The following is a 27,173-nucleotide window of genomic DNA, read 5'->3' on the forward strand; positions in this document are numbered from 1 at the left end:
CCATGCCTACATCCATACATGAAGGGGGTAACCCTGTTTCAGCCCCAAGAGCAGGTGGCTCCTAGTGGATGACACCCATGTCTACATCCTTACATGAAGGGGGTAACCCTGTTTCAGCCCCAGGAGTAGGTGGCTCCTAGTGGATGACACCCATGTCTACATCCTTACATGAAGGGGGTAACCCTGTTTCAGCCACAAGAGTAGGTGGCTCCTAGTGGATGATACCCATGCCTACATCCTTACATGAAGGGGGTAACCCTGTTTCAGCCCCAGGAGTAGGTGGCTCCTAGTGGATGACACCCATGCCTACATCCTAACATGAAGGGGGTAACCTTGTTTCAGCCCCAAGAGTAGGTGGCTTCTAGTGGATGATACCCATGCCTACATCCTAACATGAAGGGGGTAACCCTGTTTCAGCCCCAAGAGTAGGTGGCTCCTAGTGGATGATACCCATGCCTACATCCATACATGAAGGGGGTAACCCTGTTTCAGCCCCAAGAGTAGGTGGCTCCTAGTGGATGATACCCATGCCTACATCCTAACATGAAGGGGGTAACCCTGTTTCAGCCCCAAGAGTAGGTGGCTCCTAGTGGATGATACCCATGCCTACATCCTAACATGAAGGGGGTAACCCTGTTTCAGCGCCAAGAGTAGGTGGCTCCTAGTGGATGATACCCATGCCTACATCCATACATGAAGGGGGTAACCCTGTTTCAGCCCCAAGAGTAGGTGGCTCCTAGTGGATGACACCCATGCCTACATCCTTACATGAAGGGGGTAACCCTGTTTTAGCCCCAGGAGTAGGTGGCTCCTAGTGGATGACACCCATGCCTACATCCTTACATGAAGGGGGTAACCCTGTTTCAGCCCCAAGAGTAGGTGGCTCCTAGTGGATGACACCCATGCCTACATCCTACCATGAAGGGGGTAACCCTGTTTCAGCCCCAGGAGTAGGTGGCTCCTAGTGGATGACACCCATGCCTACATCCTAACATGAAGGGGGTAACCTTGTTTCAGCCCCAAGAGTAGGTGGCTCCTAGTGGATGATACCCATGCCTACATCCTAACATGAAGGGGGTAACCCTGTTTCAGCCCCAAGAGTAGGTGGCTCCTAGTGGATGATACCCATGCCTACATCCATACATGAAGGGGGTAACCCTGTTTCAGCCCCAAGAGCAGGTGGCTCCTAGTGGATGACACCCATGTCTACATCCTTACATGAAGGGGGTAACCCTGTTTCAGCCCCAGGAGTAGGTGGCTCCTAGTGGATGACACCCATGTCTACATCCTTACATGAAGGGGGTAACCCTGTTTCAGCCACAAGAGTAGGTGGCTCCTAGTGGATGATACCCATGCCTACATCCTTACATGAAGGGGGTAACCCTGTTTCAGCCCCAGGAGTAGGTGGCTCCTAGTGGATGACACCCATGCCTACATCCTAACATGAAGGGGGTAACCTTGTTTCAGCCCCAAGAGTAGGTGGCTTCTAGTGGATGATACCCATGCCTACATCCTAACATGAAGGGGGTAACCCTGTTTCAGCCCCAAGAGTAGGTGGCTCCTAGTGGATGATACCCATGCCTACATCCATACATGAAGGGGGTAACCCTGTTTCAGCCCCAAGAGTAGGTGGCTCCTAGTGGATGATACCCATGCCTACATCCTAACATGAAGGGGGTAACCCTGTTTCAGCCCCAAGAGTAGGTGGCTCCTAGTGGATGATACCCATGCCTACATCCTTACATGAAGGGGGTAACCCTGTTTCAGCCCCAAGAGTAGGTGGCTCCTAGTGGATGATACCCATGCCTACATCCTAACATGAAGGGGGTAACCCTGTTTCAGCCCCAAGAGTAGGTGGCTCCTAGTGGATGATACCCATGCCTACATCCATACATGAAGGGGGTAACCCTGTTTCAGCCCCAAGAGTAGGTGGCTCCTAGTGGATGACACCCATGCCTACATCCATACATGAAGGGGGTAACCCTGTTTCAGCCCCAAGAGTAGGTGGCTCCTAGTGGATGATACCCATGCCTACATCCTTACATGAAGGGGGTAACCCTGTTTCAGCCCCAAGAGTAGGTGGCTCCTAGTGGATGACACCCATGCCTACATCCTTACATGAAGGGGGTAACCCTGTTTCAGCCCCAAGAGTAGGTGGCTCCTAGTGGATGACACCCATGCCTACATCCTTACATGAAGGGGGTAACCCTGTTTCAGCCCCAAGAGTAGGTACATGTAGCAACATATCCCTGGTGGTAGTTGATTTAGTTCCATAGCCCAAATCGTTAGCCCTCACAATGAAGTGGCCAATTGGCCTAGTGATGTTAGGCAATCTCTCACACAAAAAATCAACAAAATCAACACATGTTTTTCTTTTCTGTCATCACACGTGACATAATTGTGCAAACAAACGCACATAAGCACATCACAATGAGATAATGTTTGAATGTAAACACATACCTCCCTCTCAGTTGGCTTGTTCTTGAAGAACTTAGTATTAGATTTACTCTTTGGTGGTCCAAATGATGGGTTGAGGAATATACAGCCATTAGCAATAGCTTCCAATGGTGCTGGGCCTTCATAAGGAAACCCTAGTCCAATAAAAAGCTAAAACAGAGAAAAGCAATTATGGTCAGGAAAACAGTTCAAATGCAAATGAAACTTAATTAGGATCAAAATAAAGTCAAAACTTTGCAGCAAAAAGTTGTATAGTTTAATTTAGCAATAAGTGTATCTTCAAAGATTTCTCCTACTGCTTGAGTGTGTTCAGGTAAGTACAATAAGATTGAAAATTGAACAATAAACTTAGCAAGATAAATATTAATAAATGCATAAAATGACACTTTAATTAATAGAGTTAAAGTGCGAGGACCAGGAATATTATTATTTAGTACCAATTGGTTGAGTAGAAGGAAACTGGTTGTCCTTGGACAATGTTCAAGAGGTTACACATCAAACACAATATTTAGAAGTGATCCAGATTAATGACGAATTGCATGGAACCAAACATATTAATATTTATTTGTATGAATAAGATGTGACCTTGCTGCCTAGAACCAAACAAATTATAAATACTGTACTCTAAACTTAGTTGTAGGTAAAGTCGATTCACAAGCAACGCTAGTCATTTAATGGTCTAAAAAACATTTTCAGCAACAAGCCCTGTGTTCTTGTGGGTTCCCCTAGAACCCCCCCCCCCCCCAAAAAAAAAATGTATGCTTGACACAGCGCAAAACCAAAACCCTACCTGCCAGTATGTGTATATCGGAAATTTTCTAATGAAGTTATATCCTTGCTGCACAATGGGAAACTTTGAGACGGTGGTGGCAACAGACATAAAAGTCCTTTTATTGCAGCTCTGAGCATGCAGGCACATGCGCAGAGGTCTGAGCATGGGCAATTATGGCAAGAACTGTAAAAAAAGGAGCCTACACAAGTCTCCCATTGGGTCCAAGTGACATTTTTACCTTTGTTTCTTTAAGTAGATGCTGAAGATCATGTACTGAGAGTATGCCATGATTGTGTATATAGGATGGTACAGCATCCACCTCTTCAGTTTGATTCTGATCAACATGAACAGTCGCATGAATCTCAAACCTCTGATTAATAATCTCCAGAAACTTATGTGCATTTGCTTCCTGTTAGAAAAACAAACAGAATAATTAAGTAGGATTTGAAACTTTGCATTGTGGAAATACGATATGGAAAGATTTGCGGTAACACCAGGTAATGACTATTTCTAATGAAAACAATGATATCATGCAAGTCTATATTCATGTAAACTACACATTTCCTCATTCTATCACATGTTTATTATAACCAACAAAAAACAGTCTTATCCGAGTTGTTGCTTGTTCAGAAGTTTGTTTCAGTTTGAAACAGACCTAGAATTTTCAAGGATTTGGGTCACAATGCTTTGAATCGCTATACACTGACAAGTTAATTGATTGCTCTTCTGGTATCCCTGCACAGTAACTCAATGTTCACTTGATAAATCTGTGAAAATTTCATTCTAAAAGGGGGTAGCGTTTTTGAGAATCCGGAGCGGTTATGTCATGGCAGGAAGAAAAACCTTTCAGACAGAAAAACTCCTCAGATTCAAATTCTTTCGGACAAAAATTGATATCCTTTCCACTTACCCACATTGCTCAATGAGCGAATAGATTCTAAAAGTGCTTTATGCAATCGAAAGCTACTGTATTTTAAACCAAGTCAGTTTTCTGCCAATAATCTTTAAGAGTGATTACGAAAGGTATACTTAAAGGCAGTGGACACTATTGGTAATTGCTCAAAATAATTATTAGCATAAAACCTATTGGTAAGAAGGTTTAAAGGCAGTAGACACAATTGGTAATTACTCAAAATAATTATTAGCATACAAACTTAATGGTAACAAGCAATGGAGTGCTGTTGATAGTATCAAACATTGTGAGAAACGGCTCCCTCTGAAGTAATAACGTACATGAAGTCTTTGAGAAAGATGTTATTTTCCACGAATTTGATTTTGAGACCTCAGAATTAAATTTTGAGGTTCCAAAATCAAGCATCCAAAAGCACACAACTTCATGTGACAAGGGTGTTTTTTCTTCAATTATTTTCTCGCAACTTCGATGACCAATTGAGTTCAAATTTTCACAGGTTTGTTATTTTGTGCATATGTTGAGATACACCAAGTGGGATTACTGGTCTTTGACAATTACCAAAAGTGTCCAGTGCCTTTAAAGAATGAGTAAATAAGCATTGGTCTATATATAATAAAGACTGAGGGATTTAAGGTTGATGTAATTAACATAGCAAGAACCCTACCTTCCACATGTAAGACATCTTGCCATATACCAAGGCTTTATTGTCTCTTTTCCTAGATTTCTTTGTTTGAGTTTCTTCATTGTTTTCAACAACAAAACCCATGTAAGAGTTATCAGGAGTGTGGGCTGAGGACAAAGAAGATAAGAAAACATTTGTTTTTGGATAATATGAACAACTTGGAAGTCACATCTTGAGACGTTTGCAGTATCGAAATTGAAGTATCCCTTTAAAAATGTCCACAGATTTACATTAAACTCACAGGGTGTGAAAATAATGGTAGTGGGAAGCTTCTAACTGGGGTTCTATAGTTTTTGAGAAATTTGTAAACAAGTTACCCTAAAAAATTTGTCTCAGCGAGACGAAAATTATTTTAGCATGTAAAATCGCATTTACCAGTTATGGTATTAACAGGTTATGGTGTAAACAGGTTAATCTGTTTTTTAAACGCTTCTAAAATGAACTAAATTGGCGGATGGATAAAAACGCGGTAAGTAATACATGTACGATTACAAAAGAAGAAAAAAAGTACATTTAAAGGAAAATTGAGTAAACTCTGTGGGATAGTCTTTATTACCGTCTCATGAACACTTTTTGTTTAAGTAAGCAGCTTAAGTAACTTACGAAACATGGTAAAGAATTGTGTTGGGAGAAGTTCCCAGCCTCCCCAGTCAGTTTTCCGGCCTGTTCTCTTCATGTACTTGCGGATGTTGTAGGCTGGTTCCGTGCCAAACGAATCTATAACTCGCAGCATGCAACTGTTGAAGATTGACAAATTGCAAAATTAACAACATGTTGGTCAAGGAGTTTCAGTAGAAATATAATTTATTGTTTAAGTCTTTCAGTGCCGTTTTCTTTCTTTTTTGCGTTTTGAACCTAAAATAACCAGCTTTAAAAAAGAAAGAGAAAAAAATGGTGTATTTATTTCTCACAAAAAAAATGTATCTCAGGCATTACAGGGTGTCTAAAAAAAAAACTATACACTTTTGAAATTGCTGCCGGTTAACAAATTTGTATGATTCTGGGAGAAAGGTTTTAGATGTTTAGATAGCTTATAGTCTCAACTTTCATATGACATCAAAAAGTCCAAAATAATTCATGCTTGGGTAAGTGAGCACTGCTCACTTTTGTAAAGGGTATGACAATTAGGTTGCACAGGAATTAGCCTTCCAATTTGTGAGAGGTAAGTCCTTTTGAGCTTACAAAATTCAATCCAAGATGTCGGCTACTTATTCTTCATTGAGCAGTGCTCAACCAAGAATAAATTATTTACAGACTATTTGGTGTCATATGAAAGTTGAGTCCATCAGCTATCCATACATCTAAACATTTTTTCCCAGAATCATATATTTTTTATTCGGCAGCCATTTCAAAAGTGGATAGTTTTTTTGGGAGACACACGATATGTGTGATTCTGCAGTAAGTGTATCAATTGCTGGTACCTACATGAAACCAACATAAGGCAAACCATATAGATGAATACCAACCAAAGTACTTCCATTATGGTGCAGTTTAATTTTAAAACTCTTAGTATAGTTCTTTACCTAATGCAAAGATAGTTAATATGAGTTAAGGTGCAACACACAAATTGAACAACCCACAGAATGGCCCCGGATCATGAATAAAACAACAACAAAAATTCAGCAATAGAAAAAACCACAAATTCTGACGTTTTTACTTTTTTTTTCGCTAAAGGTGATTTCATTTTCACTACCTTATGGAGACCGAGAGCAGAACAGAAAAGGGAAAACAAAAGGTCTCCATAGGGAAATTCTAAAGACTGGGATGCCCCACAAGGAATTGTGTGTACAAAGTCAATGGGAGGTTCTTAACTACATGGACAATGGAAAGAACAACTCCACAGGGGGATGCAATAAATAGAGTTGGTGAGGAGCTTGTCTTCACAGTGTGGTAATGACAATGATCTCTATTGATTAACCTTGACTTTGGCTCCGCTCATAAACAGCAGCATGCCACGAACCCAACCAATACCAAGTAGTAGAGAACACCTTCTCACTATGGGTGTGTACGATTAGCTTCCCAGGGTTAGCCGCGGTCTTCCCCAGGTGCGTTGGAATAGCTTTGACGTCATTCCAGGGGCTCACCTGGGTCAGACCAAAGTGCCCTGCTTGTGGAGTGGGTCACTTGGGGGCTGGCCCCAGGTGCATAACGTCACCACGAGAGGGTGAGTGATCGTTGGATTAGCTCTTGTCAGGGGCTCACCCGAGTGAGCACCGTGGGGTAAACACAGGGAAGCTAATCGAACGCACCCATTGTTGATCATTCATTTCTTATCTATTTTTCCAATGTCCTTGTTTTTATTGACTAAACCAATTAGTTATCTATATTTTGTTGGCCTTCTTGTGCTTATTGTACTTCTTCCAATTACATGTTGCTGCAATGACTAACCCTCAATATCATCATCTGAACCAAACGCTATTAGGCCACCTCCTTTGTTTACCTTTTGGGACATGAATCAACACTGCAGGAATCAAGAGTGACATTCAAAAAATAAGATCTTGTTTTCACAACATTAATTGTTTCTGTTACTATTTGTATGGCCTTCTGTTTTTATGATGAGAGGATTTTTAATAGTTGAGATCTCAAGTGTGTATTTATAAATGACAAGGTTGCAAATTAAGTTCTTGTGTTAAAGTCTCGGTTCTTGCATCATCAGCTACTGCTCCATTTCATTTCATTTATTCTGGCTGTTAAGCCAAGGACTCTCAGAAAAGTGAAATTAATCACCGCCTTAGCAAAGTATCCGAGGGAGGGAAGACAAGGAAGGAAGTTTCAGTTTTAGATGTTGGAGGCAAACCCCAGAGAATTATTCCAGACATGCCAGGGTAATCCAATGCAGTCAAGTAGAGACAGAGAACCCAATTCACATGTTTAGCATTTTGATGGGACGTAAAGCAGTAGCTCCTTTGTTTTGTGTAACGCACGTACAAGAACACAGTAGGGGGAAAAAGAGTAAGGGATCCCTCTGGTGTTCCTGGCTTGATTGGCAGCATACTGCCCCACAGCACCTTGTAAACCGTTACATAGTGCTATGTAAAAGGAGTAGGTCTCATACTTCAAACGTAGTCCCACATACCTTGTAGGAAAAATGCTGAAGGTTGTTCAAAGCGCCTTGAGCGTCACTGAGTGATGGATATGAGCGTTATATAAGAAGCCACTATTATTATTATTATTATTATTATTATTAGTGCCACTGATTTGTTTCTAACCAGGGTCCTAGAGGTTGAAGACAAGGAAATAAACCACTGTATCAACCCAGCCATAAAACCAGTGCTATACTCTCTCTGAATATTACACATGAATGCTTTTTCTTACTTGAGCTGCTTCCAGAGTGACCCTGATGCTTTCTTAAATTGTTTCAGACCAACAATGTCAATGTAGACCAGGTCGAAAGGGCGTTCACCTCCGATGGGGCAACTTTGGCTGACCACACCCTTCCCTTTCAGAAATCTAAAATGAAAATGGATACAAAAATAGTTCTTTTTTTACAAATAGCATTTTAAAATCTGTACAAGAGCTTTGTTTCAGTGATTAGAAAAACAGTGCTTTTTTATTTTTACTTTCGATTGTGTTTCAAGACCAACAACTAATCTCTGCAAAGGTAAAGGTTGATATTGTGTATGAAAAAACAACTGGAGCGTCCCGGCAGCTCGGGCTGTATACCCACAAGGGAGTTGAGAAATATTAAAATGAATGTTATTGGCCCAGTGACCAGGACACTAATGTAAAGCACATTGAGACGTTATTGTGAAGAACTAGTTATTATTACAACGTATTATTATTCATGTGCGCATATGAGCCTATTTTCATATGAATTGCTTCAATTGTTAACACTGCTGTACTGCAATATTAATATGTCACATTGGTGGCAGTGTGTGAAGTAAATCTTTCCTATCTTTATATTATTACAAAGCACATGTAGCCACTAAATGCTGCACAACATTCTTGTACGTGATAAATAAAAAAGTATTAAGTGCACTCAGGTCTCAATTTCATAAAGCTGCTTATAAGCACAGCAAAATTAGGACTACCAAAAGATGGTTACCAGCCAAAATGCCATTTCTCATGTACAATCGTTGACTGGCATCCTGCTAATATTTGCTGAGCAGAGACTTTTTAAGCAAGATTTTTCTGCTTTAAAGCAGCTCTGAGCCCAGGGCCTAATTTCATGGAGCTGCTTAAGCAGAAGAAACTGCTTAGCAAAACTGGATACCAGTCACAAATTGTACACATGGCATGGTAATTTTGCTGGTAACTTTATTCTGCTAAGCATAGTTTTGTTGCGCTTAGCTACTTTTTTGGGTGCTTAAGCAGCTCTATGAAATAGAGCCCGGGCCCAATTTCACTGAGCTGCTTAAGCATAAAATGTTGCTTAGCAAAATGAAAGTTTGCTTACCAGAATAACGTTACCAGCTAAAATTCCATTTGACATATAAACACAATTTAACTGGTATCCTGCTCTGTTTTGCTTAGCAGAAAAACTGCAATAGTTTCTGCTTAAGCCTGTATGAATTTGAGCCAAGGTCTACGGGGCACTTCACTTAAAATTAATACAGAATTCCACTTACGTTTTTAAAGATGAATAAGTAACAGAGACTTCCAGTTCATGCCCAAGGATGTAAAGCGAGGCCAATATATCGCTCCACTGAACGAGCTCACCAAGAGGTCCACCAGAGAAGGCCTTCTCGGCAATCTTAAACCCTGACTCCTTAGTAAGCAAACCCATGTGGATCAAGATCTAGACGAAAACAAACATAGCATATTAATAATAATCATAACGTCTCCCTGTAGCGCCTCAGATCCACAATAGTCTGGGTACGGCTCTATAGGATGTATAGATTGCATTTTTAAGAAAATACTAAAAAACTTGTAATGCACACATATCCACTTGCAGGGTGCTGTTAAAGGCACAGTAAACCAAAAACAAGAGAAAGGAAACAGATACAACTAAATTATCCCCTGAAAACCTGTGACTTAAGATAAGTTTTGAGAAGAGCTTTAAATGTTGTGGTACAAACACAAGATCTAAAATTACACTGATAGCAATCACACTTTATGTATAGATTTTATCCACCGATTGTGGAACTGTACATGCTCTGTGGATGAACAAATAAAGGGTGCACATGTTGCATTGTCGGAGTATAAAATCACGAGGTGAAATAGAAAAGCCACACTTTCACCAAGCTATTCTGCGACAATGCACAAACAAAATGCATTCAATATTTGTTTGATGTTTTTCACAATGAATGGAAAATAGACACGGATATTTGGTGACCCGGCCCTAACTCCTTCGAGACACCAAGGATGACTCCATGTAGAAACCAAGCTTGTCCCCATACATGCACATGTAACCATTAATCTTTGTGACAAACAGGCGAGAACAATTTATTTTTGCAATAACACTGCCAAAGCGTCTAAAGTGTCCAGTATTTTTCCACATAGGAGTCCTAAGTAAAGGCAGTGGACACTATTGGTAATTACTCAAAATAATTATTAGCATAAAACCTTTCTTGATTACGAGTAGTGGGAGAGGTTGATGGTATAAAACGTTGTGAGAAACAGCTCCCTCTGAAGTGAGGTAGTTTTTGAGAAAGAAGTAATTTTCCACGAATTTAATTTAGAGACCTCAGATTTAGAATTGGAGGACTCGAAATCAAGCATCTGAAAGCACACAACTTCGTGTGACAATGGTTTTTTTTTTTTTTTTTTCATCAATATCTCGCAACTTGGACGACCGATTGAGCTCAAATTTTCACAGGTTTGTTATTTAATGTATATGTTGAGATACACTAACTGTGAAGACTGTGAGGACAATTACCAATAGTGTCTAGTGTCTTTAAAGGGAGGGTTATACCTTTGGTAATTACTCCAAAAATGAAAGGCCATAAAAACTTACTTGGTAAGGAGCGCAGCAGCTGTTAAGAAATGTATAACATTTTGAAAAAACAATTCTCTTCAAAGGAATGTGGTTGTAGAGAAAGGGATTCAAAAACACTTCAGCATGAAACTTTTCTCAGATTGTGTATTCCAATATATTGATTATTCCTGTGTGGACATAACCGCTCCAGCTTTTTTTGCAATATCGCAAAAACGATACCACCGTTTGAAATGATATTTTCACAGGGTAGTTTATGATTGTATACAACATCTACAGGATTAGAACAATCAAATAGTTCCAAAAACCAAAGCTATACTTTGCCTTGAAATGTTGGAGTGGAGCGGAGCGGCAGTATACATGGCAAAATAAAGGATGAAATGTGATGCGTTTTCCACCAATCAAATGACAAGGATATGGTGTGTGCGGTATACAACTAATATTAGTGTAACCTTTGAAGTATTGTTCTGTATTCCAACAAGAAGAGGGTTAATATTTGTTCTACATGATTGTCAAATTAACATAAGTTTTATTCAGCTACTAGTCATTCTAATAGAGTGATGGTTATTTTTCTTCAACCTCTTAAAGGCACTGGACACTATTTGTAGTTACTCAAAATAATTGTTAGCATAAAAACTTACTTGGTAATGAGCAATGGAGAGCTGTTAATAGTATAAAACATTGTGCAAAACGACTTCCTCTGAAGTAACATAAAGTGTTTAAGATAGAGGTAATTTCTTGCTCAAATTTTAAAAGACTTTAGGCCTGAAGCATTTTATTATGCACCTGAAAGCACACAAATTTGTGCAGCAAGGGTGTTTTTTATTTTGTAGCTTCTTGCAACTTCGAGTCCAAATTTTCACAGATTTGTTATTTCATGCATTTATATTGAGATATACCAAGTGAAAAGACTGGTCTTTGACGATTACCAACAGTGTATAGTGTCTTTAAAAGGAATGGGAAGGACAAGGATATCAAATCAAATATAAAACAGCGCAAAAAAACCCCACTCCAAAACAGAGTGACCTAGCGCCATGATGGATCACAGGAGCATATTTTGGCCCTTATGAAAAAGGCAGCTTTCTTATGTCATTAACTGATAGAAACAACTTCTTGGTGTGAAACAGGTTCTGATGAAGCATCATGGTTAAGTGCCTTGCTTAAGGACACAGATGTCAGGACTGGGACTCGAACCCACACTCTGCTGGTTGGAAATGCCTGAGTTTGAATCCGGTACTCTTAACCGCTAGACCATGACACGCCACAAGTTTGGTTGGTAATTAACAAGTCGTAACTTAAGGAAAATAAGGAAATCAATTAAATACTTTCCCAGAGACTTGGGTGGTAGCCTACATGTAGATACATAATTCAAAGATCTGAGCACAATTTCATAGAGTTGCTTTTAAAGCAAAACAAGTAGCTAAGCACAACAACATTATGTTTACCAGAATAAGGTTACCAACCAAACTACCATGTCACATGTACAATATGTAACTGGTATCATGCTTATTTCTGCTTTGCTAAGCATAAATCTCTGCTTAAGCAGTTCTATGAATTTGGACCCAGGGTTGGGGTAGGGTGACCCGGATTTTGTGGTAGGATGCAAGTTCCCATCCTACATGTAACTATGAATGACTTAGCTGTATTTATAGAATACATTAGTAGTACTTTCAAACACCTATGTATTATTAGTTTTTCTAAATATATGTAAGCAAACAAGCAATAAGAGATGCCCCAGCTACCACCATTTGCTCACCTGTGCAACAGCATTAATCAACCCTGCTTACTCTACAATCCCTGCATGCTTCCCATTGGCAAGTTTCCCAAAAAACTATTAATAGGCCACCAGTCAAAACTATAAGGCCTCCATGATATATTGAGAGCAAACCCAACTCCACTAAGCAAAAGTTTAATACACTCTAGTAAGTCTGTCATGAGCACTGCCCTTAAAGATGCTTTGTCAGATTTTTTGCCCCAAACATTAAAAAATGTGAATGGTATTTCAAAGAGTATCACCCGATCTAACGAAAAAAAGTTCAACTTTTATTTTTAATGGTCAGGAACCATGACAAAAATTTAAAACCTTTTTTTATAATAAATCACATAAGAATTGGTCACCTGATATATTGTCGGGATCCCATCAAAAACTAATTTTGAGCACTTTATTTTACTGCTACTTATAATTGGCGGACTTTTTCGAGCAATGGCTCAAATGAAAGCCTGTAACTTTCTCGACCCCCCATCAAAAGAAACCACTGAACCAACCTGATCCCTGAAAATGAAAATGAACAAAATATATATTTGAATGTTCCTTTACTCAACTGTAAATTACAGTCGAGTTGGTAATAGTTGTAAAAATCCCATGACACATTTCAAGCTCTTTCATTTAGAGAACCCAACGATCAAAAATGATAAATACTGCTGGTCTAGTTTTTAAAAATATGTATTGTCCAACTAACATGACAAAATGTACTTCTATTCTCAAGAAAGGCATTGCTCTCTGATGGTATATGCACTTAGGGCTTTTCAAGGAATAAATCACTTCCAGCTAAAACATTTCCCAGGTTAATGTGTACTCTAAGCAGTTAAAATTCAGTTATCTTTGGATGATTTGCTTGACTATTTAGTCATGGGTTGTTACACTCATGTAACATGTCTGCCAGGTTGTATCGTAATTTGGGTGTGATCCCTGGCTACACCGCAGTTAACGGTTGTATGGCTTCTGACTGGCACCCCGAACAAAGATATTGACAAAATAGGGACACCGCCAATATACATGATATAGGGCTAGATAGCTCAGTTGGTAGAGCGCCGGCACATTAATCCAGAGGTCGTTGGTTCGAATCCCACTCTAGTCAATTCTTTGTTCAACCCCAAAATCATGTCTGTATTTAGAACAAATTGGGTGACAAATTCTACCATACCTTATGCTGTGGTACATGTACCGGTAGATTGTACAGTGTGTGTACATTATCAAAGAAAATGCAATCAGAAGGGTAAAGAACTCTGTTTTCTTGAATTTTGTAATAATGATTTTTGCAAGTATTCATTAAAATGATTATATAACACCCAATCAGATCCTTGGTGTTTGATTGGAGGATTGTCCGTCACGTGATAGCAAATAAATGTACCATTGCATGCTACAAATGTATGTCACTCACCGTGCATTTTTGGTGCCATTCGATTAGTACTATTACAAGGTGCGTAAAAACATCACTGCGTGAGCGTGTCTCTGGTAATGCAGCAGTACAGTTACTGCAACGCACATACTACATAAAAGCGTTTGCGTGTCTCAAAATAGCTGTACAGAATGCACATAGTCACTGTTGAATCCAACAGCCCGAACCAAAGTAACAGACACTTTCTGACATTTTGTTCAAAGATCATTTCGACAAGCGTAATTACACCGACCGAATTCAAAGCTTTAGGAGTCTCAAAACGGCCTGAATTGTGCACCACTGCATGCATGAAAACGGCTTTGATCTGTACCCATCATTTTTCATCATACAGCTTTTGGAATCGGCTCGGAAATGCGCCCAACGTTTCCCATACTTTTCGGAAGCGTCTGGGATAAGCACGGACCGTACCGCTTCTCCATGATTACTTACAATGCCTGGAAAATTGCTGGAATCAGTTTTCCGATATGCATCCACTTTGTTATTCAGTGTGTTGAAAATCGCTGGAAATCTGCGCCGGCCGTTTCATATAATGCACTTTAAACAAGAAATCATATTTGTTCTCTGCGCTGATGACATGTCCCCTATACAGCTTGTCAATATTACAATGGTCGCTTAGAAACGCAACATGTTTTTGTTCATTGATTCAAACACTGACCCAACAATAGCCGAACACCTAGTGTTTGTTTCTACAAACACTAAATTCTAGTTTATTTTGAAAGTTGTATCCTCCAATCAAAATGACAAAGATCTACTTGGATGTTATATGAAACAAATAATGATTGTTTTTCATTCGTGCAATAGTAAGAATTTTTTCATTTGTTGAAAAATGGAATGTTTGATTCAACTCGGCTCCACCTCGTTGATTGAACATTTCATCATTCAACTCATGAAAATATTCGAACTATTGCACTCATAAACATGTACATGTATACTGAATTAAGCAAAATGAACAATATTGTACTGGACTATCGCAATAGTAAATATATTTCTTCTTTTACTGCACTTTATCTACACATGTCTCTAAGTGCTTTTTAATCAACAAACAACATGTCTGCTAAGACATGTTTGAATTACCAGACCCCGGCCTGTATACTTCGATTTTGAAAGTGCAGGGGCACCAAGCCACTACATGTAACTCCTTGTTAAAGGGCAGACCTACATGTATGCACCTACTGGGGCATTTCAAGGGCACCATGTTAATGACCAGGGGGGCATGGAGGCAATTGCCTTTGTTGCCTTTGTGAAGTAACAGGCATGCAGATCCAATGATACAGCACACTGTCATTTGGCACAATCCACAATGTATATGACTGTACCGTCAACCATGCCAGAAAAACAGGGGCACCCCCCCCCCCTCTCTTACATTAATTGTACTGGATTGGTAACATCTCATCCAAAGGATGAAGCAGTTATGGTTAAGTGTCTCGCTCAAGGACAACACAAGAATATAACTCCAATACACTAACAGTTCTGCCATGACACTCCAAAACTATTTTGTTTAAGGAAATACATGCTGCAAAATAACAACACAATGATCTACATGTAATATATTGTACACCCACATTTATGCAAAATCACATATGTTTTTAAAAGTCTCTGGCACATTTCTTTGGTTATAACGCTTCAACAAATCCAACCATAGTTATTGTTAAGTGCAAAATTATCACGACCAGCGCAAATACAATTATCCAAAATAAACATCAGACGCCTTGACATATTTTGTTTTGAGCTAACGTGGGCCAGACATCATGCGAAAATAACAAACCCACAGAAAAGTCATCAGTTTTGGTTTGTTCAATTGGCAACAACAAAAATTACATTGTTAATGTGTTTGTCTACCTTTTTCTGCTCTCTGTTTGTAAGGTCTTGTTTTTTCTCCAGCACTTCCGCAGCGGGCATCCATTTACTGTCCCACATTCTGTCAATACGCAGTCTCACCCACTCCAACTTATTCAAATACGCCTTGTTTAGGACGGTCATCAGGCCAGCCTTGTCTTTCTGAATCGTCGCCTGATGAAAAATATTTTACAAAAATCAAGTACGATCATTTTGTAAAAAGAAGTAAATCATACAATTTGTGGTGCGATCAAGCGAAATGAGTCGTTTCTCGACCGAGGTCATTTTTCTCTTATTTCCACATCATGCAAAGCTTCAAACACCATTGGTCTCAATATTATACAAAATACACAAGAAAATATTGCATCTTCACTCAAGATAATACTCCTTCTAAGATACCACAAAATTATTAACTAGAGATTGAGAGTTTGTGGACAAACTCAAGGTGTTCGGTTACCGGGAGTAAAAGCCTAGATTAAAAAACAAATAGTTACACCTTGCTTTGTTCTCAAGATTTGTAATAAATGATTCAAATTGCAAAAACTGTCAAAACAACCTGATTACTCTAGTAAAAGATGTTTGGTGATGTCATCGGTAATATTTGTTTTAAACCAGACCTTTGCCAGACTTGTATGCTGTGATGGTAAAGCATCAAAGGATGTATATTTCTTTACTCCTCCATGATTTCAACCTAAAAGGCATTAAACAACGCCCTTTCAAATCATTTCAGAGTCACTTCTGGTTTAAACAGGTCAAAAGGTCAACGAAAATTCACCAACATATCCATTTCTGTAAAGTACATAAAGCCCTTTCATATGATGTATAGATTGTCAAAATAGCTTATGTAGTTTTGGAAATATGAACTTAGGAAATATTGACGACTGTAGAAAAGATTGTAATGGGCATGTATGTTTTAACCGCCTTGAAGGAAGACTATTCTTCATGAAGCTTTTTCGCGCTCTATGGATGATCAACGGAGCGTGACTCTGTTGCACCACTAATACACTACACGTTGTGTGTATGCCTACGTGCAATGTTTATGCACATACCAATGGGGATTTACGTTCTGTTCTTTAGACGTGAATTTTGAAATTTCCAACCTCTTTTTTGAGCCAGAAGACAACATCGAAATGGGGTCATGTCTGTGAGGCGTTTACGGAGTTTTCAATAACGATTCCGATGGTGTTTCGATTGTAAGAATCCCTCATGTAGATCAAAAGTTATGATTTTTTGAATTAATAAACTTTGAATATTCATAACTCAACAATTGATGACGTCATCATGACGTAACTCACACGGTTTCTTCTCCTAATAAATATCTAACTATGTGTGAAGTTTCAAGTTCATACGATGTTTGGAAAGATGTTTTTGTAGGGGGACAAGGGACGTACAGAAGAAGAAGAAGAAGTATCAATAAAATAAAAAAAAACTAACAAAAATAAGAGGTGTTCCGGGCTGTTGGCCCGAACACCTAAATAGTTTCATTAGGAATGTCCACTAAAACTTCAGTAAAGATATCAATTTTATCAATAAAAGGAAAAAACCAGCTGTGATGAGTTACCAGTCTGATGAAGCCACTAGTGTGCGGGTGAAACATCATTGAAAATTGTGTGAATTTATTCTCCATTTTTTCATCCATACTGGAATCAGTCATTTGTGTGTTAAATTTGAATATTGTCAAGTACATCGATGGTGTGCTTGATCACAAGTTACAACTTAAAATCCTCAGTTTATTGAGACAGTTGCTACGTCACATGATCAGGGGCAAGCCTTTTCATAGGTACATGTACGTAAGAGACGGTAACCACCCATACACAATTCTGAATGGATGTGTATGGCACAATGGTACCAGGGTTTGCTCATCTGGAGGTTCGCTCGTCTGGAGATTGCTTTGCATAGGCTTGCCCAAACCATCCGACATAGTAACTGCCTCTATAGTCTGTCGGAATTCAAATGCAAGCGGTACATTGTGACTAAGCAAGTCATTGTACCAGACATCATTCAAATCAAACTTGCAAAAATGGCTTATTGGTAAAATTAAAATCTTTAATAAAAATACTTCAAATTTATTAAACTGTACCTTTGGTCTTTCTGGATTTACCAGGAGAGATTTGGGTGTCTTTGTTCTCCATTTGAGCTTAGGACACCATGTTTCTACCTCACTCAGGTAAATAAGAAATGAGCAGTCACTGCCATCGACGCCATACTTTTTATAACAAGGATCAGATGACCACATTTCTTTCATCCACTGCGTCAAATAGAAAGACAAATGATCTATGTTATCACACTACTGCCAAAGTGTTCCTGTAAAAAATAATTGGGTCTGTCGTTTGTACTGTCTCAAGGGGAACTCATAAAGCAGTCTATGGTCATAATTCAAGCATGCCTTTCCACTTGACTGCTTCTGTTACCCATTTGATGTAGGTTGCGATGTCATTAAGCCAATTCAGAAGACTAGGGTAAAAACATCAGGACATAAAGTATTCTTACAGCATAATTCAAACACCTATGACTGGTAACAAGGGTTAGAGAAACCAGAGTTTCCCTGCTGATCCTGCTCAGAGAACAGTTAAAGGCACTAGACACCTCTGGTAATTGTCAAAGACCAGTATTCTCACTTGGTGCACTTCAAACATTCGCATAAAATAACAAATCTGTGAAAATTTTGACTCATTGGTCATCGAAGTTGCAAGAGAATAATGAAATAAAAAACACCTTTGTTGCACAAATTTGTGTGCTTTCAGATGCCTAATAAAACGCTTCAGGCCTGAAGTCTCTCATTGTTTTAACAAAAAATTTCTTCTTTCTAAAAAACTACTTTACATGTACTTCAGAGGGAGCCATTTCTCACAATGTTTTTTACTATCAGCAGCTCTCAATTGCTTGTTACCGTGTAAGGTTTTATGCTAACAATTATTTTGAGTATTAACCAATAGAGTCCAGTATCTGTAAGTCTACAATTTGTACAACGACATTTAATGTAGTTGCTGACCTAAAACAAGCTGCATTGGCAAATAATTTGTGCGAGTCTTGGGCATCTGCAAACAAGAAAACAACTCGGACGAAGACAACATATTCCTATGAAATTAAATCTTCTTTTTAAATTCTAATTTCTGTAAAAAAATCTTGAAAATAATAATTCCCATTGCAATTTGATACTAATGCGATTTGAATATGGACTTGCTCAGTTTATTGGCTTGCTAAAAAATCATTCTCATAATTCAGGTTGAAAAACTGTCATTCCTGAAAAATTGTACAGAAACCATCCTTTTCTTTCATATGCATGGATGGCCAGGGGAATTTAGCATTATCATAAAAATATTACACAACATGAGTGATGCAGGTCACGGCTGAGAAGTCTAGCGCATGAAACTCAAAATTCTCGCGGCTAGGTATAACACATAACTACATACATTATAATTGCTTTTCATCACCTAGGAGTAAATGGACACGTGTGAATAGCGATTGTTGATGTGAACAATTAGTAAGCTGTGCGCCAATTCAGCTGCCGGTGTTACATCTATACTCCTAGGGAATTGAGATGGTTTCACGAATGCTTTAAAAAGAACATTACAGAATTGGTTTTTGCTAGCAAAACAGTTGCTGACAGTAAACACATAATCTAATCCACCATATACATGTACATAAACTGCCAAGCCTAAAGAAGTTTGAGATCGATTGGCCATCTGGGTCAATAAAAGGTAATAAACCACAAGAGAAAACTGACTTGAGTAAATTTTTATTTAATTTGGGGTTGAACAAAGAAAAATTATGGTACAGAGCAGGAGTTGGACTTGCAATCTCTAGTCCTAGGGTAGGGGGTCGAGTTTTGTCAATATTTAGTTTGTTCAGGGGTGCCAGTCAGAAGCCATTCAACCTCAAACTGTTGCACCAGGGATCATGCCCAAGTTTACCATACACCCTTGGAAGTGGCAGGACAGGGATCACCTTAAAGCTTAAGAAATCCCACGGTTAATTTCAAATTTCAAGTAATAAACCATTTGCGATTTACTGACTGAAGAATGTTGAAATTAATGGCAGCGGTATAAAAGGCACTGGACACATTTGGTAATTGTCAAAGACCAGTATTCTAACTTGGTGTATCACAACATTATGCATAAATAACAAATCTGTGAAAGTTTGGGCTCAATTGGTCATTGAAGTTGCAAGTGAATAATGAAAGAAAAGCACCCTTTTTATGTGCTTTCAGATGCTAATAAAAAGGTCTCTGGTCTGAAGTCTTTGATTAGTTGAGTGAAAAATACCTCTTTCTCAAAAACTACGTTACTTGAGAGGCAGCCATGTCAACAGCTCTCCATTGCTTGATAGTAACTACCAATAGACGGTCCAGTGCATTGTACGTGCATGTTGTATCATTACACTACACACTAAGATCAATATGAACTTACAGCGACTTTCTTTGTACAATCTGGAAATCCTCTTAGCTCATCATCAAGATAGGAACATTTGGCTTCTGGTTGCATAATAAGATCTGTAGAGATGATCAAAGCGAATAACGTTTAAATGAACTTTTCATAATTAACTAGTTAAGGAAACCTTTGTCCCCGAATATCTATGTTTACTGTGAACTTTTTACCTTGAAAGTAACAAAAATGTTTATTTTTCAATTATTTGTTTTTCATTATTAAATTTAACAAATTTTAGAAGCTATGAACTATATGAACATGAATTGTATTAACGTTAAAACTGTGATATTCAAGCGAATATTTTGAAGAATAATTTAAATAATCAAGTGTAATCTTGGTAATGCATACAGACATTAAAAACTTTCAGAGAAAAGTATAACGTTCTTTAAATTTACACTGCATAAAGTAAAAAAGCAAAAACATGTGGTTATAAATTGGTTAATTTTATCATCATTATTAATTAATCACATACATAGTATACAACCATCAAAATTGAGATCGTCTCAAAATGTGCAGTGCTTCAGTTATCAAAAAGGAATCTAAGTGGATGCGAGTTAAACAAATAAAAATCCAAACATTTCTCAGACAGTTTTTTGTTGTGTCAAAGGGTTTGAATACTTTATTGTAGGCCACAAAACACAATGTCCACAGATTTACATTAAACTACATTGTGTAACACGTGTTGAAGGTAATGATGGTACATGTAGAAAGCTTCCCTAAAAATATTGCTTTTTGAGGTGCTTTACACAGCTGTGAGAAATGAGTAAAACATTGCACAAAAATGTACATAATTACCAGTTGGGTATTTATACCCAAATTGGAAAATATACACTGTACGTTTTACAGTAAAATGAATTTACTGGTTTGGGTATTTATTTTTTATACCATGTCTGTTAAGAACGTTTTACATGCTTAAAAACGAGACAAAAATTATATTTGTGCACTGCTTTACCTTTTTCCCAAAAACTGCAGCACCTCAGCATGTTATATTTCTTCAAACTGTGTAAGTTTAATGTAAATAATTATGTAGAACCTGTGTTTTGTGTTACAAAAAGTACTCAAACCCTTGAAGGTTAGATTTAGAGTTTATATAAGTTAGCCCAAAAATAAAACATCCAGGTGCACTTGGCTACTGCATAGTGCATAGAGTTATGTAAACACATTCACCATGAGTACAGTGTAGGTAGAGAATGCAGTATATGGGGAAATCATTGTACATTATAATTCAAAGATCATGTACGAACAACACATTTGGACATGAAGGTTACCTGCATAGTACGTGCATTTACAGGTTCAACATTTTCAACTGATAAAACATTTGAAAAATACAAGAAGTTCAACCTAATAAAAACTAACTGGTATTACTAATTATGCAAAACACAAGGTGCACTCAAGATTGAAAAAAAAAAGTAATAAACACAAGAGAAACTGACTCTCATAGTGAATTTTTATTAAATTTTGGGTTAAAAAAATGTACTGGAGCAGGATTTTGACCTGTAACCTCCCTAGGGTTGGGGTTCTCCAATTTTTTGTCAATCTCTATTCAAGGCTGCGAGTCAGAAGTCATTCAACCTGTAACTGGCAACTTGTATAGCGAGGGATCACACCCAAGTTTACGATACAACATGGTAAGCGGCAGAAAAGGGATCACCTTTAAAGGGAATTTGATATTTTATTTCAAATGTCAAGTAATAAAAAAAATATGAAACTGACCCGGGATTAATCAATTTGGGATATTAAAAAAAACGAAAAAAATCTCGTAAATTTGTCTCTGTTCACAATATTAATGAAGTAAATAACGTAACACAAATCATTAGTTTAAGAAAAGCACACAGGTTAAAACATCTATTAATAACACAGTTTAAAGAAATGGACCACAGGCTGTAAATATTAATATAAACCACACCAAAGGAGTGCAATCTCACATCTCATTAAAGTGAAAATATTGACGCTTGATGCCATTGTGTGAGAAGCGAAAAACGTGAATATCACCACAGAAACAACACGCACTTAACACGTCTCAAAGGCAATCCATGCACCTTTCAAGGTAACAACGTAATAATCCTGCCATCAATTCATGGATGAGTTGACACTTTGCTTTTTGGTATCAATATTTACGCAAGCCACTCTTAAGACTGAATTCAAAACTCTTGGAGCACCACAGGTTGGAAGAAATGTTAAATTGAAGAATTTGTTCATTTAACCACTGCAATTCAATTCAATACAAACTAATTAGAATTCAGTTGTTATATTAGAACTGTGGAATTAGATCCATCACGTTTCCACAAAGATGCTGCTTGATAAACAATATTTAGCTGCAACTACATGTACACATAAATATTGTGTAGATTTAAGACTCTCCATTCACAATTTTCTGTAAAATGAAATTTCAAACAAATAATTTCGGTAATATCAGATTATTTTTAAGTTCATCTTCAAAACATGAGTGTATAATGACCTCCAGTCACATTTTATGCTACATATATACATGGTACATACAATGTAGGAAAAGTGGCTCTGTTGAAACAAGAGGTCCACATATGTAATGTGAGGACTTCAGACACTAAGTGGACTTACACATGTCCACACAGTGTTAGTTACAGTGTCAAAGAATAGGGTTTTCCATAAGTGTACAGAACAAAGGAATGTGTCCACATAGTGACTGCAACACAGAGCTGCGTGCACAGTGACACCCTCATGTGTTCAACTTTATTTCCTGACAAACATGGACCACATAACCACATTGTTTTCTTTTGTGAACGAAAACAGGGAACTATTCTGGGAAGTTCTCAGTTTGAATGTTAATACAACTACACCAATGCACTTGGTCAACCTTTTATCAAGGAATTCTCTTTGTTCTCCCATTTTTTGATTTATTTTGATTCTTTTACTAGGTCCTTATTGTTTTTGCACACGAAAGCAAAGCAAGGACATGCAAACCCGGATAACTTTTTTCTAAGTTCTTGGTTTCACCAAGTAGAGACTTCTACAGTCCACACACAACAACAGTACATGTAGGTCTTCTTGGTTTAGCCAGAACAAAATTCATGCTTGATCACATAAGTACATGTATAACAATCAGGCTTTAAAAACAGTTTCGTGAAGAAAGAAATCAAAAAGGAGAGAACAAAAATCACAAAATGAATATCTGGTTTGAAATTTAGGAAAAGAAAGAGTTATTGATCAGTGGTTAACACATATTATTTCACAACTTGAGTCAGTATAGACAAATTACTTGAATGAAGAACTTACATGAACATTTCATTTGTTTTTTCAAAGCCGCCATCATGAAAAATGAGAGAGAAGAATGATTCAAAGAGAGATCACAATATGTAGACATGCAACTTCGTTTTTGAGGGGGGGGGGGAGGAAAATGGGTACAATGGGTTTGGAGACTTTGTATAGCACAACAAAAAAATACAAAAAAGAGGAAAATGTAAACTTGAGTTTATTAGAACATTAACAATTAGTTTATAGGAACACAGGTCCGGAAAACACATTATTAATTCACCTGGTTTCTTTACTTCACACAACCTTTTATTGCAGGACGTTCGACGTAGATCGCTAGAGCTACATAATGAGGGAAAAATTCTATTTAATTCACGTGGGTGTCCAGGTGTCTTTTACACAGTGTTTTGAATTTGGACAGAACTTTTAACCCTGTTTTCTTGTACATGTAGATACTGGACACTATTGGTAATTGTCAAAGAATAGTCTTCTCACTCGGTGATTTATTGGCATAAAACCTTTCTTGGTGACGAGTAATGGGGAGAGGCTGATGATATAAAACATTGTGAGAAACGGCTCCCTCTGAAGTGCCATAGTTTTCGAGAAAGAAGTAATTTTCCACGAATTTGATTTCGAGACCTCAGATTTAGAACTTGAGGTCTCGAAATCGACCATCTAAACGCACACAACTTCATGTGACAAGGGTTATTTTCCTTTCATTATTATCTGGCAACTTTGATGATCAATTGAGCTCAAATTTTCACAGGTTTGTTATTTTATGTATATATGTTGAGATACACCAACTGTGAAGGCTAGTCTTTGACAATTACCAATAGTGTCCACTGCCTTTAATGTAAAACCTTGTAGGTAAAGTGAAATACTTTGTACCTTCACTTATAAAACGTGTTCACCTACCTGCTCAGGTACATTATTAACTTGAAATTAAGCCATATTTCGAGTTAATATCTGGTTTAATGACTTGCTTAGTCCCATTGTACCGCTTAAATTTCAATTCCAACAAGCTATAGAGGCAGGCCTCCAGATGAGCAAGTGCCATACACATCCTTTTAGATGTTTATGGGTGTCCACCGTCTTTTACGTAACAGCGCAAAAGCTTTCCCCTAATCATGTGACATACATGTAGCAACTGTCTCTCTATAGTCTGAGGAGCTCAAATTTAAGGTGTAACTTGTGATCAAGCACGTCATTGAACCAGACAATATTCAAATCTAACACGCTTACTAGGAAGTGGTAATTGTGCGTGACTGAAATACAGAGACGTACATTCTTGATGAAGGAATTAAATATACATCATTGGACTGGTACGACTTCCTATTCAAATTCAAAATGCTGTTAAATTTTATATAAATTTAATAGACTAGAGCCCGAGGACATTAGCATAATGTGAAGGACGCTCAGAAAAGCAAAATGCGAATGAAATTACATTCCATGTAAATATTTGAAAGATGTCACAATAAATTATGCACACATGCTAATAACAAAGTCGGGTTTAAAAGCAATTAGGATTTATAAAGCCTGGGTAAACATTGCCGGTTTAAAGTGGGGTGAACAAGGGTGACTCAAAGTTTAGGTAAACATTGACAATTCTGGGTCAACATGGATCATCTACATGTATATTTAACTTTAAAGGTCCACCTGGAATGTAAAAAGTTGCAGTCCATCAACAGGGTTGGTTCATATAGAGAAAAAAAATTCATGAAGCAAGAAATTTTGTTTCATTAAAAACGTTTTCTTCTTGAACCAACCCTGTTATGGACTGCAACTTAAATTGTAACCAAATCCTAACTACTGTTATGTGGGTAGCTCTAGCTGTTTTTAAAATGGCACTATTAAATACAAAACTGCAAAGCAAAACCTCATACAATATTTACAGCTAGTAAAGATGGATTGGGGGAGCTTTAAGTTGGCTGTGTAATGGTATTTAATATAATGCATTATATTATGTTCCTGGTCATTTTGTTGGTCCGAATTTAAATGGGTATTCATAAATACCTCAGACAGTTTCGCTATTCCTATTGGTGGAGAGCGCGTCACGTGGGTGTGTATAAACTTTGTTTATGAACAGTAAAAAGTGTTGCAACATGGGCGTGACACGCGAGTGTGCACCTGTTCTTATCAGACAGTTTCTTCATTCCTATTGGTCGAGAGCAACGGCCGAGACAGTTGTGCCACATCACGCGATACGCGCAACGCGCACAGCATTCCCTTATAAGGAGTTGTTTACCCGAAGGCCTTGACTGGGCCTTACCATTTCATAGCTGGTGGGGTGTTGTGTTGAAAGAAATCATTTAACAATTATAACTTTTGCATTTATTTTACTTTTTGACCATATAAGTGTTGATGTTTTTTGACCGAAAATGTATTTATGAATGGGAATCAAAGTGTGTTGAAAATGTCGTCAAAATTATCAAGAACCAGGCCTCGTTGGGATTAAACCACTAGTTGAAAACGTCTTCACCACACATTGATTCCCTTATTTCTGAAGGTATAATCAACAATCGCTTTGTATTAAGTGGCATTGGAAAGCATTGGATTTTGGTACTTTTTGTACTGACACAAACACAATGTCCACATACATGTATTTACATTAAACTTACACAGTTTGAAGATAATGGTGGTAGAAAACTTCCCTTAAAATATTACATGCTGAGGTGCTTTATTTTGTGGTTAAATGAGTGAAACAAGCCGTGTCTCAGCAAGACAAACATTATTTTAGCAGGAAAACAATTCGTTTTAAATGCTATAAAACTGAGACGAAAACTATTTCATGACATTGTTTTACTCATCTGAAAAACTACAGCACTTCAGCAAGGAATATTTTAAAGGTAACTTTCTACTATCACTATCTTGAAACTGTGTAAGTTAAATTTAATTATGTAGACACTGTGCAAAAAGTACCTACACCCTTTAAAGTAAACAAAATGAGCAAATTGATACAGGGGGAAAAACCAACGACTACTAACACTGTCGGATGAAAACAAAGCTTTGAAGCTTGTTTAATGATGATGATGCATATCATCAACAACAATTTCAAAATTAATTCACAATATTGTTTTCTGGATGGTTTCTGTGACTTAATAGGATAAATATTTGTTATTGACCTCAACTGATTTCAACACATCAAGTCAAGAAAATCATTCCCACAATTAACTGTTAAATCAAATATTATAAACCACAAGGGAAACTGTTCAACCCTAAACCACTATTAACTGGAGTATTTTTGGGCTGCATTATAAAAAAAAAAAAAACACCCAATGCAAAATATGAAGTTTATAACAGGCTGGAACTAAAATTCATGCATTTGTGCATTCAAGTATATAAAAAATAATAGTCAGACTCGTACCTTTTGCTAACAGCGGCTGGTCTCCTTCAATGCCCAAGTCCTTCTTAACAACAACTTTCTTCTTGTTGGTGAAAATACTTTCATTTTGGTGTTCTACCTCATTCTTTGCCTGGTTGTGTTTGTGTTCAGCGAGGCCAGTAACATTTCTCAGGAGTTGACTATTATTATTATAAATAACATCCACTTTCTGCTCCACATTGCCCAGACGTTCCAGAATGCTCTCCAGTAGTACAGCCAATGTACGCTTCAAATCTAGTAATAAAAAACAGACAAGATATTAATAGAGAGGAATGTTCCATTACACTAATTTAACAAGTCATTTTAAAATTAGAAGCACATCTTTCATACAAACAAGTTGACAAGTTCAATGGTTTTAAAGGCACCTGGAAATAGGATTTTTTTCTTTTAAACATAAGAGTATATGTTTATTAACAATAAAA

The 27,173-nt window shown here is 37.7% G+C and overlaps 1 protein-coding gene and 1 non-coding gene across 3 annotated transcripts in view; one reads left to right on the forward strand and one right to left on the reverse strand.

Annotated features, from left to right (window-relative positions):
* Positions 1–27,173, reverse strand: part of LOC139939896 (alpha-1,6-mannosylglycoprotein 6-beta-N-acetylglucosaminyltransferase A-like) — a 52,957-nt gene that overhangs the window by 10,463 nt on the left and 15,321 nt on the right. The window contains exons 3-12 of one of the 2 annotated variants that reach the window (XM_071936054.1): positions 26,734–26,985; positions 20,124–20,188; positions 17,795–17,962; positions 15,718–15,888; positions 9,393–9,562; positions 8,140–8,274; positions 5,428–5,561; positions 4,807–4,931; positions 3,468–3,638; positions 2,461–2,607 (exon numbers count right to left, since the gene is read on the reverse strand). In XM_071936054.1, coding sequence (XP_071792155.1) covers positions 2,461–2,607; positions 3,468–3,638; positions 4,807–4,931; positions 5,428–5,561; positions 8,140–8,274; positions 9,393–9,562; positions 15,718–15,888; positions 17,795–17,962; positions 20,124–20,188; positions 26,734–26,985 — 1,538 coding nt within the window. Of the gene's footprint in view, positions 1–2,460; positions 2,608–3,467; positions 3,639–4,806; positions 4,932–5,427; positions 5,562–8,139; positions 8,275–9,392; positions 9,563–15,717; positions 15,889–17,794; positions 17,963–20,123; positions 20,207–26,733; positions 26,986–27,173 lie in introns of both variants that reach the window. The other variant, XM_071936053.1, reaches the window with a different exon arrangement.
* Positions 13,485–13,557, forward strand: Trnan-auu (transfer RNA asparagine (anticodon AUU)). Its single transcript has one exon. It is a non-coding gene; the product is annotated as a tRNA-Asn (tRNA).

This window comes from Asterias amurensis, chromosome 7 (assembly GCF_032118995.1).
Source record: "Asterias amurensis chromosome 7, ASM3211899v1".
In the NCBI taxonomy this organism is placed as follows: Eukaryota; Metazoa; Echinodermata; class Asteroidea; order Forcipulatida; family Asteriidae; genus Asterias; species Asterias amurensis.